This window comes from Octopus bimaculoides, chromosome 5, assembly GCF_001194135.2.
Source record: "Octopus bimaculoides isolate UCB-OBI-ISO-001 chromosome 5, ASM119413v2, whole genome shotgun sequence".
NCBI classification, from domain to species: domain Eukaryota; kingdom Metazoa; phylum Mollusca; class Cephalopoda; order Octopoda; family Octopodidae; genus Octopus; species Octopus bimaculoides.
The window spans coordinates 22,120,431-22,137,060 of record NC_068985.1 but is presented as its reverse complement, the minus strand read 5'-3'; the positions used below and the strand labels follow the sequence as shown (position 1 = coordinate 22,137,060).

Here is a 16,630-nt window from a genome sequence, read left to right as displayed (position 1 = left end):
TCATTTCATTGAAAAAGACTGGGTAAGTTTTGCAATATTGAAGGGCTTTGGAAACTTATTGTTTGAAGCAAAGCATGAAGGACTAATAAGGAAATCTTTGTTTATGGCAAAATTAAAATTGAGACATTATCATGTTTTCAAGAAAACACAGATTCATACTAGCTGTCTGGGCTTGTATGCATGCATGCAGGACCAGGTAAAGTATGTGGAAGGGGAGAACTATAGCATATGTTATAAAGAGATCCTAAATCTAAAAATACATTGACATAGTTTTCTTTTACTTGTATGATAAACTACAATTTAAAAGTTACATTTTCTAGATTTAGTATGTGTAACTCTGTTGGTAATACTGGAAATATCTTATAAAATTATTTAACATTGCAGTATGTAAAAATTAAGAAGTTTGTGCTGTAGCTTGTTACCTGTAGTAGATGGTTTATTAGATTAATGTAGTGAAAGTAGAGATAGAAATAAAAGTGATAACGCTTATTGTTATTTAGTAAAGCTATGATACTCCATTGGTCCTTGTCCCCTATTTGTAGAAATATGAGGTGACTAAGGATGTAAGTATTGAATCAACAGTAGGTGGTTAATCCATATCATCCACAGGATTAACAGTTATAGCAGAGTTGGGATGAATTTGGAGAATGAGTCAAATTTCTGTTATTTACTTGCTAATGCTAATTCTGACTAATGAGTTCCTTTAAGCCTCTAAAATGTTGATAATATTGCTGAATATCAGTTTCTGTTGTCAAGTCAATGTATAATATGAAATTATCAAAATGATTCTCATACAACTGAGAATTTGGGTTTCTTGGGCAATGGTTCATCATCTTCGCCATCATTGCTATCTCTGCTCTCGTCATTGAGAACTTCTTTCCACAAATTCTTCTTCTGTTATCTTCTATTTCTTCTTCCTAGAAACATGAGCAACAATAGTATCTACATCACAGCACACAATATCAAAAAAAGCTATAGAGAGTATAAAATGCTTCCTCAGATTGCTAGTATTGTTCTTATAGTACTGTTTACTACTGTATAAGAATGTTATAAATTTCTGTTATTCAATAACAGACAGTTGTTTTAATCATATTGTTTTAAAATGTTTTATTTATATATTTTATTTCAGAAAGAACAACTTCTTTTCCAATATGACCCTGCAGACGTGCCTTCTGAAATGGCAGGTGTCATGTCCTCCATTAAGAATGTACGTAAAATAATTTTTATATTTTGCATAAATACAATGTACAGAGTAAATTATGACTTCATAATTTATAATTTGACTATTTTGAATTATTTCTGAGCTTTAAAGCAATTTAAAAGAAATATTTTTATCAATGCTTCTTCTTTTCTTTGTTCAACAACACTGCTTTAATAGATCACAGTTTAATAGGACACAGCAAAAATTGATTCAATGAAGTTTTTCACTGATTTTTCTTTTAGAATCTAAACTGTTTAGAATCTAAACTAGTTTGTATAAATCAGTATTTTAAAAAATTATTCCCTTTGCTCCTTGCAGAAAATAGGCCATTGACAACTTTTCTCTACTCGTCTTGACTCTGGGTTGTCTTTTTTTCTTCCAGGTCTTGTTGGCATCTGTAACTTTGCTCCTTTTCTAGGTAGAGCTGTTGGCCCTACACAAACCCAGTTTTACCTTAGTGAAGAGGTAGTCCATATTTGTTTGGTCTCTATTCTTTGACCTACCTGGAGCTTATGCACTGCTGGCATAGATCTCAGGGTCAATGAGGCACACAAGCCACTACATCACAAGAACTGAACCTTGTGGTGGATAAATCAGTTTAGTGGAGATAAAGAAGTTTGATGGTTTCGATAGACCAGAAACATTAAATTCATTTTCTCCTCTCGGCATGCAAACTTATCCAATCCCACAGAATATCTCTGGTATTGATTAAGAACAGAATTAATAATTTCTTACTAAAATCTAAGCCAATCACAAGAAAAGAAGAGAAAAACTATTATTGCACACTCCATATAATGTGCTAAAAAATGGCATTTTAATATTAAATTGTTGTGCACTTGAGCACTGTAGACAATAAGTTCATTATATATTATTATAATTTAAAATGGGAATATTAAACCTAATTAGGTTCAATTTGGAGAATCTCTTAATTTAGAAGATTTTTATATTGAAAATTTTCAAATTATTTTTATTATTTCAAATGGAATGTAAAAGTAAAAAGTAGCCATCTGATCTATCAAGGAAACAGTAGCATAGCCACATTCTAAAGTTATGGGGAGCAAATATATATAAAAAAAAGGGTGTTGTGACACATATCAAACAATTTAAAACTCATTTCTCTTATATCACACGATATATTTCATTAGTTATGGTATGCATAATTGTATTACAACTACTGATATTGGTGTGACATGAATAAGATGAAACTCCATGGGATTGTCCAGTGTTAAGAGGTTATGACATCAGGGTTTATTTTGGTTCTTCAGATATCAGCGGTCACCAACACATCACAGGAGATTGAGCAAAAACACGGGAAGTTGGTCAAATAAAGCAATGACACCCGAAAGTTCTTCCATGTGATTAACAAAAAAAAACAAAAAAAAAAAAACATAGTAAACAGATTTGACTGTTATTGCACAAAAAATTGTTGAAAAGGTGCCAATTTTGAAAAATGTGCTCAGGGGTAGATTTTCTGTTTGCTAGAAATAACAAGCTATGTCTCTGTGCCTCATCACTTCCTACCATCTTAAAAAAAAAAGGAAGAATACAATTTTAGATACATTTACCAGTGTTGCCTTCTAGCACTTGTGCTGGTGGCACGTTAGAAAATCATTCGAGCGAGGTCGTTGCCAGTGCCGCTGGACTGGCTCCCGTGCAGGTGGCACGTAAAAAACACCTTTTTGAGCGTGGCCGTTGCCAGTACCATGTGACTGGCCCTCGTGCCGGTGGCACGTAAAAACACCTACTACACTCTCGGAGTGGTTGGCGTTAGGAAGGGCATCCAGCTGTAGAAACTCTGCCAGATCAGATTGGAGCCTGGTGCAGCCTGGTGCAGCCTGCTGGCTTGCCAGTCCTCAGTCAAATCGTCCAACCCATGCTAGCATAGAAAGCAAACGTTAAACAACGATGAGGATGATGATTATATCTATGAAAACAAAATGATGGGATGATTGCAGCTGAAATGCGTCTGATAATAAGTTTGCTTGATCAGAGTTAACCCAGGGTTAAACAACAGCAACATGAGATTAATGCAAAATAGGCAACTAGTTATTTACTAAGCTAAATTGATTAGAAAGGTATTATCTTCCAGCAATATTCAACACAGCATGTTCTAGCTAGAAGTAATAATATTTGAAAAAAAAATATTTATAAATATCTCTTTGTTACAAAGAAAAACAGCTATTCTTTTACTTTCATTGTTTTGTCTTTCTACAATTTAGCTTGCAGAGAAGATGTTATTTCATTGGCGAGAATTCCCAATTGTTCTTCCTGCCTCTATCACAGACAATGATGCAGAACAAACAAATGCTGCCAATGGAGATGCTAACAAGGAACAGCCTGTAAGATAAATGTCTTGTTTTACATTCGTACATCAGCAGAACTAACTATAATTGTTGTAATTTTTGTTATCATTATGACTGTAGAAGAATAATGCAGCAGATAACACCTGAGGCTCTCTTCTCTTGCATAAGAAGCATAGAAAGAATGGCTTAAATAGATATGATTACTACACAATTTGAAAGTTTGAAGACTAGTTATTTCTGGAGCATATGAGAAAGGTGAAAGTTAGAAGTCCTTAGAATAAAGGACTGAGTATATAGGTTTTGAAAACAACAAACACTGAAGATGATGTTAATGAAGAGGTAGACCAGTAGCTAAGTTACGATGGAGAGCTGAATAAATCAATTCTTTCTTTTACCTCTGACTTGTTTCAATCATTGGACTGTGGCCATACTGGAGCACTGCCTTGAAGGATTTAGTTCAACAAATCAACTTATGCTTTTTTAAAATGTGATACTTATTCTATCAGTCTCTTTTTGTCAAACCACTAATTTATGGGGCCATAAACAAACCAACATTGGTTGTCAAATGGTGAGAGTATGCTGGTAACAAATACACACACAAGACATACGTACACACACAGACACACATATATATATATCGAACCCACAAGAGTAAAAAAAGAGAGAAATAGAGACAGGTAGAAACAAGGAAAATGCCCCTTGTATTTGAATACTATGGAAATATTTTTCTTAAAAATCTTTTCATTTAATTTTTCCACAATTTAATGTTTTTCATACTTTACTCTAAGTTGAAAAAGTCTCAATGACTGAAACCAGTACTAAAAGGGTTTTCATGATCAAATTATTTTAGCATTTCCTACCTTGTCTTATTTACCTTATACATATCAACTTGTGTGTTCCTCTTCAACCTTCTACACACACACACACACACACACACATATATATATATATATATATATATATATATATATATAATACACACACACATGCATGCATGCATGCATGCATACATGCATACATACATGCATACATACATACATACATACATACATGCATATGATAGGCTTCCACACAGTTTCTATCTACCAAATTCACTCACAAGGCATTGGTCAGTTTAGGACTATAGCAGAAGACACTTACCCAAGGGTGCCATGCAGTGGGACTGAACTCAAAACCACATAGTTTCAAAGCAAGCTTTCTAACCACACAACTAATATAGATACAGCTATATTTGTACCTATATTGTATAATCTTGGCAGAATTTGTAGAGCTTCAAGTGGAATGTCTTGAAGTTTATGTTGTGTGGCTCCATGCATTTTGGATTCAAATCTTGTGTCCTGTCACTAGAAAAAAGTGGATTCTTGAGGACCCAATAATAATAGGCATTGGAAATCTTTAAGCAAGTGCCCAAGTTTTTTCAGCTTATCACCCTCAAAAGTAGCACACAAATTGGAAGGAGAGAGTACAAGAGGTCATTCAAGTCCTACAAACACATTTGAGTTTGAATGAGTATATGTATGTGTGTGTGTGTGTGTGTCCAACAGGCTTCTTTTAGTTTCCACCTGCTAAATCTACTCACATAACTTTGTCCATCCTGGGTCGTACTAAAAAACACTTGCCCAAGGCGCTGCACAGTGAGACTGAACCTGAAACCACATGGCTGGGAAGCAAAGACCTGATCAGATGTTCTGAGGAGGTGGACATGTCCTACACCCACGAATGTAATGTTGAGCTGAGTTAAACTGTTATTAAATCCATGTAATTCCAACCAAACGTGTTGAGTACTGTTTCCTTTCATTTGTTCACTCATTCATTCATGTAAACATACATACTTAAATGCATATATACATGTACACATGCATATGTGCATGCATACACACACATACACAAAGAAGGAGAGAGAGAGAGAAGGAGTGAGGAGAGTATTTGCTTATCCAAGGTCATAAGAACAATCTTCTACAAAATACATATTTCAACAATTTTCTTAATACATGAAGCCCCTAAAGTAGAAAAGAAATTAAAAGTTACTCAAATATACTTATATTTGTCTTAGATTTCTTGGACCAATGTAATAATTTCTTGTGTTTTACAGTCATTAATATTATTGTCATAATGTCACTAAAGCAAAGTTCTTGTCTTTGTTTTCTACACAAGAACCTACTGAATTATGAATAATGCTTATCAATTAATTAACCCAGTAGTTCTCTGATGTTTGTTTTCAGAACTCTGTTTAATTTGTTTAAGCTAATATTGTTATATAGCTGTACAAACTGTTTTCATAAGTATAATAATAAATGGTTACATCAGCATGCTGATCAATCTGAAGTTATTTCAGTTGATCCATTCCAATATACCATATTGAATTCGGTGTTTATTGGATGGCTGACTCAGATTCTTGACTTCTGTGAGAGTGATATTTTCAAGCTCTCATTTTTTATGCCTATTTGTGTTATTATTGAATGACTTGCAAATGGTTTTATTGTATTTGTTGCATTAACTGAATATGGCATGATTGCTTCAAAGCTTTTTCTGTTTGCCAAAGAGCAAACTGTGTTCATATATTTACTCATAGCTCTAGGTTAAGTTATGAAGTTATGTCACTATAAGCATTCTGTAAAGAAAAGCTTTTATTGTCATTGTTGTCATCGTTTTAACTTCTACTTTTCCATGCTTGCATTGGTCAGACAAAATTTATAGAGGCATGTTTTTCTCTGGCTGGATGTGCACTATGTTAATCCTTACTAGTTTACAAGAAAGGTAATATTCCCCGCTGTCTTTCAGACATGAAGGACTTGATGATCAGACATGTTTTCACAGAAGATTACTGACAAATGATAATGTTTTTGTATAACTGATGACTTTGTTTACAAGCAGTGCACAAATGCCAAGACAAACACACACATACACACACACACACACTTGCAAGTGCACACACATGCACACCATTTTTGTTTGGAAAATGGTGTTGTGTCTGCAGTGAAAACATGTCATTGAGGTTCATATTAGATGGACTATGGGAAATATTATATTGTTTGGAAACAGGTTGGGGTTGGTAACAGTAAATTCATTCAGCCTTAAAAAATATGCATTAAAATCTTTCACCTCATGCAAGAAAGTGAACTGTAAAGTAATATTGATGATATAAGCTTTCCTTTACGGAATACTTATAGTAACATAACTTCATGGCTTGATCTAGAGAGATGAGTAAATTCTTACAGTATCTTACAGTATCTAACAGTTTCCATCTATGAAATTTACTCACAAGGCATTAGCAGGCCAGGGCTGTAGCAGAAATGAATTACTCAAGGTGCCATTGCAGAATGACTGAACCTAAAACCATGTGGTTGTGAAGCAAAATTTTTTATCCACACAACTATGCCTGCACTTTATAATTCTATATATTTTCATACAGAGAAGATAAAGGAAGTGTGGTTAGGGTGTTAAAATATTGGTTAACTCTTTAGCAATCAGATTATTCTGTCAAATGTTATGCTCGTTGATTCACGTTGTTTTTAATTAATCAAGCATTATCTCATGGCTTTAAGATTTTGATGATATGATTGTTAATGCCTTGAATGACATTGTGTCGGATAGATGTGAGAGGCTGGATGTGGTCAGTTTGAACATAAAACAGGAAGAATATTTGGGCCAGATATAGCTGGTTTAAAAGCTGAAGGGTTAAACAACTCACCAATATTAGTTATAAAATTGACAAGTGTTTTATTGGTTTGAGGTACTGAATTCAACTCCTCTGAACACAATTTAGACAAGATTGGCTCCAGCAAACTGACATGCCCTACATACATTGCATGAAGGCAAAGTCCAAGTGAGTCTTTAGGATATCAGGTTCATCATTGAGGAAGATATCAAAGAGAAATACATGAGAATTTTTATTTATCTAAGACAAATTCTGCTAATTTATGTAGTCATGAACAAAAGGCATAGTTTAAATCTTTACAGTTTGATATGAAACTGCTGAAAATTACGGTAACATTTAAATGTTGATCAAAAATAAAAGTGGCAATCATTTTTAGAAAAGAGTCGACAAAGGGGGACTTTAGGCTAATTTATCTTCCATTTGTATTTAACTATAAGATCCTTTTACACATTGAATTGTTTCCTGCATTTTATATCCATCTTTAGAAAAATATTTTTCTTGTAAGAAATTTTCATATTAAATGTTCAGATGACTGCTAAGAGTTAGTCTTATTAAGATGATAATTTTCTAGACTATTAATCTCAACTTTAAAGTATATGTTTACAATATATTTACAATTGGTCTATGCATGGTCATATGGTTAAGAAGTTTGCTTTGCAACTATGTGGCATTGGGTTCAGTCCCACTACACAGCATCTTGGGCAAATGTTTTCTATAAGCCTCCAGGCTCACCATTGTCTTATGAGAGAATTTGATAGTTGGAATTGTGTAGAAACCCATTGTGTGTGTGTGTGTATGTGTGTGTGTGTGTGTGCCTTTGAATTTACCTCTGACCATTTGATAGTCATTGTGTTTTGTGTCATTGTAACTTAGCAGTTTAACAATAAGAGACTGATAGAGAAAAAGTATCAAACTTAAAAGAAGTACTGAGATCATTTGATTGACTAAGACCTTCAAGGAGTGCTCCAGCATGACTGCAGTCCAGTGTCTGAAACAAGCAAAAAAATAAAACGACTGTATCTGTGCTGTTTTACTTGGTTCATTCTCTGATAGACACTAAGTGTCTTATTCCTGGATATGGCTCAGACTGGATTTGAAATACAACTCATTATTTTTTAACTTGAGTTTAACCAAGAAAGCCACTGGTATATATGTACAATATGTTAGTATAAATATACACTCTAAATATTAGATTAGTAATCAGGAAAATTATGATCTCCATATTTTTCCATTTATTTTTATCATTGCATTTTAGTTTATGGTAAAATATTTAGTTATTCCACTTGTTTTTTTCTTGTTTACCACCTGTCCTTAGCATTTGCACAGACCACAATTCTTTTTTTGATTTTTCTCTCTTTATCTCCAGCTCTCTCCCTTACCACATGTGTGTGTGTGTGTGTGTGTGTGTGTGTGTGTGTGTGTGTGTGTGTGTGTGTGTGAGTGATGTTTCACTGATCATTTGATTTGAACATCTATTTCTGTTGTGTTACCTATGAAACTTTTTCCTTTGTAATGGTTCCTAGTTCAGATCCAAGCTGAGACATCATACACTTGTTTGACAGAATTTCTTCCTCTGAAGATTTCTCCTGTTATCCACTTGCCCCATAGGAGGTTTCTGCTCACCATTCCAGGAATAAGACACATGATGACCAGTGTTCTCTCTAAGCTTTCACGCACAACTTTCACGGCTAAGAAAAGGAAAGAATGTGCACACACAAGGTTTTCAAAATGAAATCAGATTTTTTTTAATTGAAGAAATTTGAGCAATGGTTACTCCCATAGATGCATATATATTTTGCAAACAAGCACAAAATTGCACACAGTGCAAATTTCAGTGCACACCCACAGCAAATAGTCGAGGAAACATTGCTATTGAGTACAGGAGGATGGTGTGACATGAAAAAAAATTTAATGAAATATTTTCGTTGAATTCTCTTTTTACGTCATATCATTTTTTTTTCTTAGAATTATGAAAGTAATATTTTTTGCATTTACTAATTATTTTAATTTGTCTTGCATGTCCTTCTTTATAATACTGAACAAATTTATTTCATCCATGGCTATAATATTTTGCTCTCCCCATGAGTTTTCTTTTGTTTTTTGTTTTCATTTCCTTATGATATTTAGTGTAAAATATGTTACTGCAGCTGATGCAACATGTGAAAAAAACAGTTTTTATGCATTTGAATGCAAGGGTGTGCATTATGTGTAGAGTTTTAAACTCTGCATAGAATTGAAAGGAACCTTCAGTAAAAGAAATTATACTTGTTTCTGATGGCAATGCCCCAGCACTGCCTTACAATTTGTCATGAAACAGTCTTAATAAATGTATGCCTTTTAGTTGTATTCCTCCTTAATTTTGTTTTTTGGTGACTTTTATTAGTGTTTTCTGTCTTTTAAGGAAAAAGTTACATTTCGAGATGTTTTCATTGCACCTACCTTTGATGAATTGGAAGAGGTAGCACGACTTCCTAATGGGGTGCAGAAAAAACTAAATGAAAAACAGCTTTACTGTATTTGGGATAATGGGTAAGTACAAAAGACTGACCTTACAGATTAACCCAGCATTCAATGTATACTGAAATGTAATTTTTAGTTACTTTTTAAATTTCATATACATATTTATAATTTTATCAAAGGTAAAAAAACTTTTTACAAGCTGTTACTCAGAGTTTCACATAACCATTTGTTAGACAGTCATGAATAGTATTCTGAATAATCTTGACTGTCTGATGAATAGTTATGTGAAACTCTGAGTGGCTGTTTGTGAATTTTTTTCAGCTTTAATAAAATAGGATTTTACTCTACAGTTAGTATTCAAATACTATTTTCTCCACCTTTGTTTTGTATTCATATGTGTGTGTGTGTGTGTGTGTTAGAACAGATAATGTAGCAATTTCTTTTTAGCTATTATTCTCTATAATGGCGTTTTTTCAGTTGGTTTTTCAGCAATATATGACATCTGTCATGCACTAAGATATTTAAGAAGTTGCTCTGTACATTGTTTCAATTGACATTCCTTAAGTTTTCTGTCATACTGTTTAGTTTCATAGTTAGTATTCATCATCACTTGTTACTTGTTTGCATTGCTTTAATCTGAAATTTCATTCAAAATTTGAGAGTATAATACTTACTGATATTCTTAAATTTCATTTAAAATGGAATTGGAAAAGAAACGAAAAATGTAGCTAATTAATAATTGTATAAAACACAAATAATTGAAGGAAATTGGAAGCGAGCAATCAAATGATTAGTTGCTTGGTAATTAGAGAAATAGTTTTGCAAGAATTATAAATACTAATAATTTCATAACAGACTGCATACAAAACATAATATAAGTTGTAAAAATTTATTATTATTACTAGTAGTAGTAGTCTTAAGATGTTGGGGTGGCAGAATCATTACGGCACCAGGAAAAAAAAAATACTTTGCATTATTTCTTCTGATTCATGTTCTGAGTTCAAATTACATCAAGGTCAACTTTGCCTTTCATCCTTTCAGGGTTGTTAAAATAAGTACCAGATTAATATTTGGGACTGGTTTGTGCGGGTGGCACATAAAAGACACCATTTCGAGCATGGCCGTTTTCGTGCGGGTGACACGTAAAAGCACCCACTACACTCTCTGAGTGGTTGGCGTTAGGAAGGGCATCCAGCTGTAGAAACTCTGCCAAATTAGATTGGAGCCTGGTGTTGCCATCCGGTTTCACCAGTCCTCAGTCAAATCGTCCAACCCATGCTAGCATGGAAAGTGGACGTTAAACGATGATGATGATGATGATGATGTCCATGTAACTGATTTCACTCTCTTCTTAAAATTGCTGGCCTTGTGCCAAAATTTGAAACCATCATCATCATTATTATTATTATTATTATTATTATTATTATTATTATTATTATTTTGTACATGTGTGTGCTTAATCACATGGTCACTTCTCTATGTATTCAATAATTCTGTAAAATTGTACTAAAATCACCAACTTTATTTTTTGAATAACTTAATTATCTATATTTTTTTATCCATATTAATGCTTTACAGCAATAAAGCAGAGTGTTATTTGTGGAGTTGTTCTTAAATATTCAGAAGAAGTACAGTGGAATCAGCAGCATTTGCAACATTCTGTTACCTTATGATTCTTGAACAGCTGTCATAAGACCTCTTAAAATAATGAACCAATGATATGTTGACTGAGTTGGGTATACAAATTCTATAAAAGGATTTCTCTTTCCATCTCGTTCTTTCTGCACGTCTTTATAAATAAAGGGTTAGCTTAAGACAAACACTGTTAAAATAATAAAGGATGAGTCTGTATTATATATATTTTTAGGTTGATGTAACATCTGTTTTAAGAAGAAATTTCTTTTGCAATATTATATTTTATAATATGGCTTACTTGGGATATTTTCCCCTTTGTTTGATACATAATTTGAGAAAGACTTACTTTCTGTTGTAAATTAAAAAAAAATATATATTTTAACCCTTTAGTATTTAAACTGATCATACCTGGCCCAAATATACTACCTGTTTTGTGCTCAAACTGGCCAGATGTAACCTCTCTACAGTGTCATTCTAAAAATATACAGTCGGATTATCAAACTTTTGAAGCAACAAGATAATGCATGATTGATTCAAAACTATGTGCATAAATAGGCATTACATTTGGCTAAAGAGTTAAAACATCAGTATTATCACTGAAAAATGTATTCGTTTTGTTTAACTATATAATATATCATTTAATTATATGGTAAAACTAATTTATAATGTATGTATTTTGAAAATGGCCTGCTGTATTTAAGTCGACTGTATAACCATAACTATATCTACATTGGTTTGATAACTTAATACTGTGATATTTTTAATATAATTATTTTTTCAAAATATATATTCTAACATAAAATATGTATGAAGTATGGAAATGTCATGAAACCTTAATTAAGCATATGATTCAATCTTGATTTCCTTAAATGAAGAAAATTATTGAATATTATATCATTGTTGTTATTGTTTAGCTCTAAATCAATCTCAGTAAAGCAGCCTTGGGGTAGCCTCTGTTGGTCAAAGCTGACTATGCATTTTCACATGTAAGCACAAGCCTGGGCAAGATTCTTTGAAAAAGACTGGCAGTTGGCCAAACACGCAAGTGACTCTTTTCTATGTATCCTGTGTATTTATCCAAAAGAAAGGCCACCAGCTTGAGCTGATACAGTTTGGTTCCAGTATCATCACATGTAATTCTTTCAGAACACACTGAGCCAGAACAAGTGTTGCAAACATCTTGTTCAACTCTTTGACAGTTTTACCAATCTACTGCTTTGGATTGGTTGGATTGGTGTCTTTTTATTGAATTCAAACAGATGAAAAACAAAGTTGACTTCGGTAGGATTTGAAACTAGAATGCAGAGAATCAAGAACAAACACTGTGAGGCATTCTATCCAATGCTTTACAATTGTGCCACTTTGCTGCCTTTAACATTGTTATAATCAAATGATATAAGCAATCTTACAATCAAATAATATAAGTTGTCTTAAATCTTATCTTTAGTCTTCACCACCATCACCACCATCACTATCATCATTATCACCTAACATCCTAACATAGGTTGGACAGTCTGACAGGATTTGTTGAGCTGCAGGGTTCTTATAATCAAATAGTACCAAGCTGAATAAAAAATAAGCAACGTTTTGAATCATGAAGAATTTGTACTGGATTGTTGCAGAGTTTTGAATTTTTTTAGACATTTTTTTGCAATTATCTGATAATACAGACATAAACTTGCTCAAATGCATCAATAAATTAACATTGATATTTTTTTCACCATTGTTACAATCATCTGAAATGGAACTGTTAAAGCATGATATTCAAGCAATTTTGCTATTCAACTTCAAAAAAGGACATAAAAGCAGCTGGAACTGCTTGCGATATCAATGAAACGTTTGGTGAGGAACTGACCAGTGAGTGGTCAGCTTGAAAATGGTTTAAACGATTTCACAGTGGAGACCCAAACCTTGAAGATTGTGAACATAGTGGACACCCATCTGACATCGATGACAGTCAGTGAAAGATCATCATTGAGAAAGAGCCATGTAAAACCACTCAAGAACTAGCAAAGAACTTCAAGTTAGCCAGAAAACTGCCTGCAACCATTTGCATGCGATTGGAAAATCAAAAAAGCTCGACAAATGGGTACCACACAATTTGAATGAAAATCAGAAAATGTGTAGATATGAAATTTGCTTGTTGCTTCTTCTCTATAACCAGACCGACCCATTTCTCAACCATATTGTAACTTGTGATGAGAAGTGGATTCTGCACAATAATAAAAAACATTCTTCGCAGTGGTTGGACCAAAATGAAACACCAAAAACTTTCCCTAAATCCGAGCTCTTCAAAAAGAAGGTTATGGTAACTGCTTGGTGGTGTACTGTTGGACTCATTCACTATAACTTCTTAAAACCTGCAGAAACCATTACTGCAGAAACATATTGCCATGAAATTACCAAAATGAGCAAAAAACTGTTACTCCTCCATCCCAGACTGGTCAACTGAAGAGAGCCAATTATTCTTCATGATAATGCTTGACCACACGTTTCACTAACGACACTCCAGAAGCTGAGGGAACTTGGCTACAAAGTTCTTCTCCATCCAACTTATTCCCCAGACTTTACTCCTACTGACTACCACTTTTTCAAGCACCTTGATAGTTTCCTGTAAGAGAAGGAGTTCAAAAATCAAACCAATGCTGAAAGTGCATTCAAAGAGTTCATCAGCTCCAGAACACCAGATTTTTTTTTTTATGTTACCAGAATAAACAAACTTGTAACTTGTTGACAAAAATATGTTGATTGTAATGGTACTTACTTTGATGTATAAAATTTCTGCATTGTTGAAATATATTTTGATGAATTTCATGTTTCAAAACGTTCCTTTTTACTCAGCCTGAAATTAGCAGTTTTAAATTCCTATTTTTAGAGATAGTGTATTTAGGACCAGATTGTGGAATATGTTCTTATTTTCTTTTTTTAGGGAGATGTTGATTGTTATTTTTTGTAGGTCAAACAATATATAGAAGCTTCCTTGTTGGCTGACCATATCTTTGTTTAATATTGCTGTAACTTTCCTCATTAAATATATGTCTTTAGTCTGTTTGTCCAAATTTGTTTTTGCATTTTTGTTTCTAATTACATATTCATTATCCATTGATTTTAGGGAATTTGAAGTAGACAGTATTCATTTTCCTGGCCAAACACATAAATGGCATCTTAGTCAACTGCTGCAGAAAGGTTCAAAACGATCCCATGAAACACTTCTTGATGTAAGTAGTATGTCATTGCTAATTCTTGCTTTATGTGACATCATCAATCTCTAATAATGTGAAAACGAATACCAGAAAAAAATAGATAATTATGATTTGTTTGATTCATTCATTTTGCAATGTATTAATATGAGTAAGGTAAGTTTCAAATCTGTATAGGATTTGTATAGAAGTGGTAAATACATTATAGCAAAGAAACTTTTACTCTAGTCAACAATTTTATAAAATCTTGTAAAATATACATTTATAAACTATTATCTTACCAATATTTCTTGCATCCTTTCCTTATAGGACACAGCGTTAGCATTAAGAATTCTGCTGATTACAGCTCGGAACCGATTCCATTCACATTTCTTCAGTTTATCAGAAGGGATAAAAAGCTGGGCTCGAGGTTTATGGAAAATATTTGGTAAGTACTTATACACCAACAAGCTAAATTTATTCAGTTTCAGTTTTAATTCAAAGGCTTGTCCCAGTTGTCAATGGTTTTGTTTGATTCTCTAAATGTAAACAGCTAGTTTTAACAACATAAACTTGATACCATGTTAGATCTACTTAGATCATTAAATGTGATTGTCTCATATTTGTAAGTTTTAAGACTATAACAGTATCAGATTTTTATCACCTACTGTAGCTGCATGCATGGCTATAGCACAAGCTTGGCTGTGAGATTAAGAAGCTCTGTAGCCATGTGGTTTCTAGTTCAGCCCTGCTGTGTGGTATTGTGGGCAAGGCCAACCAATTCCCTGTGAGTGAATAGTGAATTTGATAGATGGAAACTGTGTGAAAGCTTGTTGTATACTTGTGTGTGTGTGTGTGTTTGTGTTTATCTCTTCCCCGCCTGCTTGACAACAGTTTGGCAAAAGAAACCAATAAAATAAGTACCTAGTTTTAAAAAGTAAGTATTGGGGTTGATATATTTAACTAAACCCTTCAAGGTTGTGGCCCAGCATTGCTACAGTCCAGTGACTGAAACAAGTAAAAAGTGAAAAATACAGTAAACTAAGCTTCTTTGTTGAAATGGTATTTCAGTCGCACATCCAAAAATTTTAATTCATTTTTATTTTACAAACATCTATTTTTAAAATACATCTTGTTTTATTTTGCATATAACAATTCCCTTCCTAAATATTTCAGATATCATTATTGGCATGCCTTCAACGACCCCTGGTGATTTATGTGGAAAACTTAGGGAAGAGCATATGCGGTACTTAGTTGCTGAACTTGATATTAGGGTTTGTACTTTTGTATTTTATTTTGATCTTAAAGTCAACAACAGTTTAATCAGGTACAGCCTTAAAATTAAAACGATAGAACATAGGTATTTTGAGTTGGAATGATTTACTAAACAGTAATTATAAAACAGTGAACGTATGGTTTTACAATATCGGATTTTTTCTGGAGACTCAAGAAGTTATTAAAGGAGGTTTTTGAGCATTTCAGTAAAAAATCAAATGTTTTCTAATATTAATTCCATATATTTGTAAATAATTCAATGTGAAATACATTGTAGTCTATTATTCATAATTCATCCTGAATATACACAACTGACCGAATGAAATATTATGTAAATATATAGGTGCAGGTATGGCTGTGCGGTAGGAAGCCTGCTCCCCAACCACATGTTTCTATGTTTAGTCTCACTACGTGGCACTTTGAGTAGGTGTCTTTGGGTTGACCAAAGCCTTGTGAGTGGATTTGATTGTTGGAAACTGAAAGAAGCCCATCATATATATACATATACATATATATTTATATACACACATGAGAATAGAAAAATTCTTAACTTCCTGGTAATACTGCTTGGTTAACTGCTAATAAGTTAAGAATTAACTATGTTTCTGTTGAGCATTACAAGTTTCTGAAGATTAAGATATTTTTGGTTGCATTCTTTAAATCCATTTTAGAGACTTTGCAGTCCAGATCATCACCATCATCATTTAACACCCATGTTTCATGCTGGCATATGATGGATGGTTTGATAGGATCTGATGGGTCCAAGGACTACATCATGCTCCATTGTCTACTTTGGTAGGGTTTCTACAGCTGAATGCCCTTCTTCATACATGCCACTATTTATGAGATTTTCTCTATGTAGCCAAATCAGTTCTTAGTTATCAGTAATTACCTGGTATTGACTATATATATATAATAT

General features: G+C 33.2%; 1 protein-coding gene across 1 annotated transcript in view; it reads left to right on the top strand.

Moving 5' to 3' along the window:
- Positions 1-16,630, top strand: part of LOC106883080 (uncharacterized) — a 441,666-nt gene that overhangs the window by 153,797 nt on the left and 271,239 nt on the right. The window contains exons 3-8 of the mRNA XM_014933964.2: positions 1,130-1,207; positions 3,421-3,540; positions 9,564-9,691; positions 14,370-14,475; positions 14,767-14,884; positions 15,613-15,710. Coding sequence (XP_014789450.1) covers positions 1,130-1,207; positions 3,421-3,540; positions 9,564-9,691; positions 14,370-14,475; positions 14,767-14,884; positions 15,613-15,710 — 648 coding nt within the window. The remainder of the gene's footprint in view (positions 1-1,129; positions 1,208-3,420; positions 3,541-9,563; positions 9,692-14,369; positions 14,476-14,766; positions 14,885-15,612; positions 15,711-16,630) is intronic.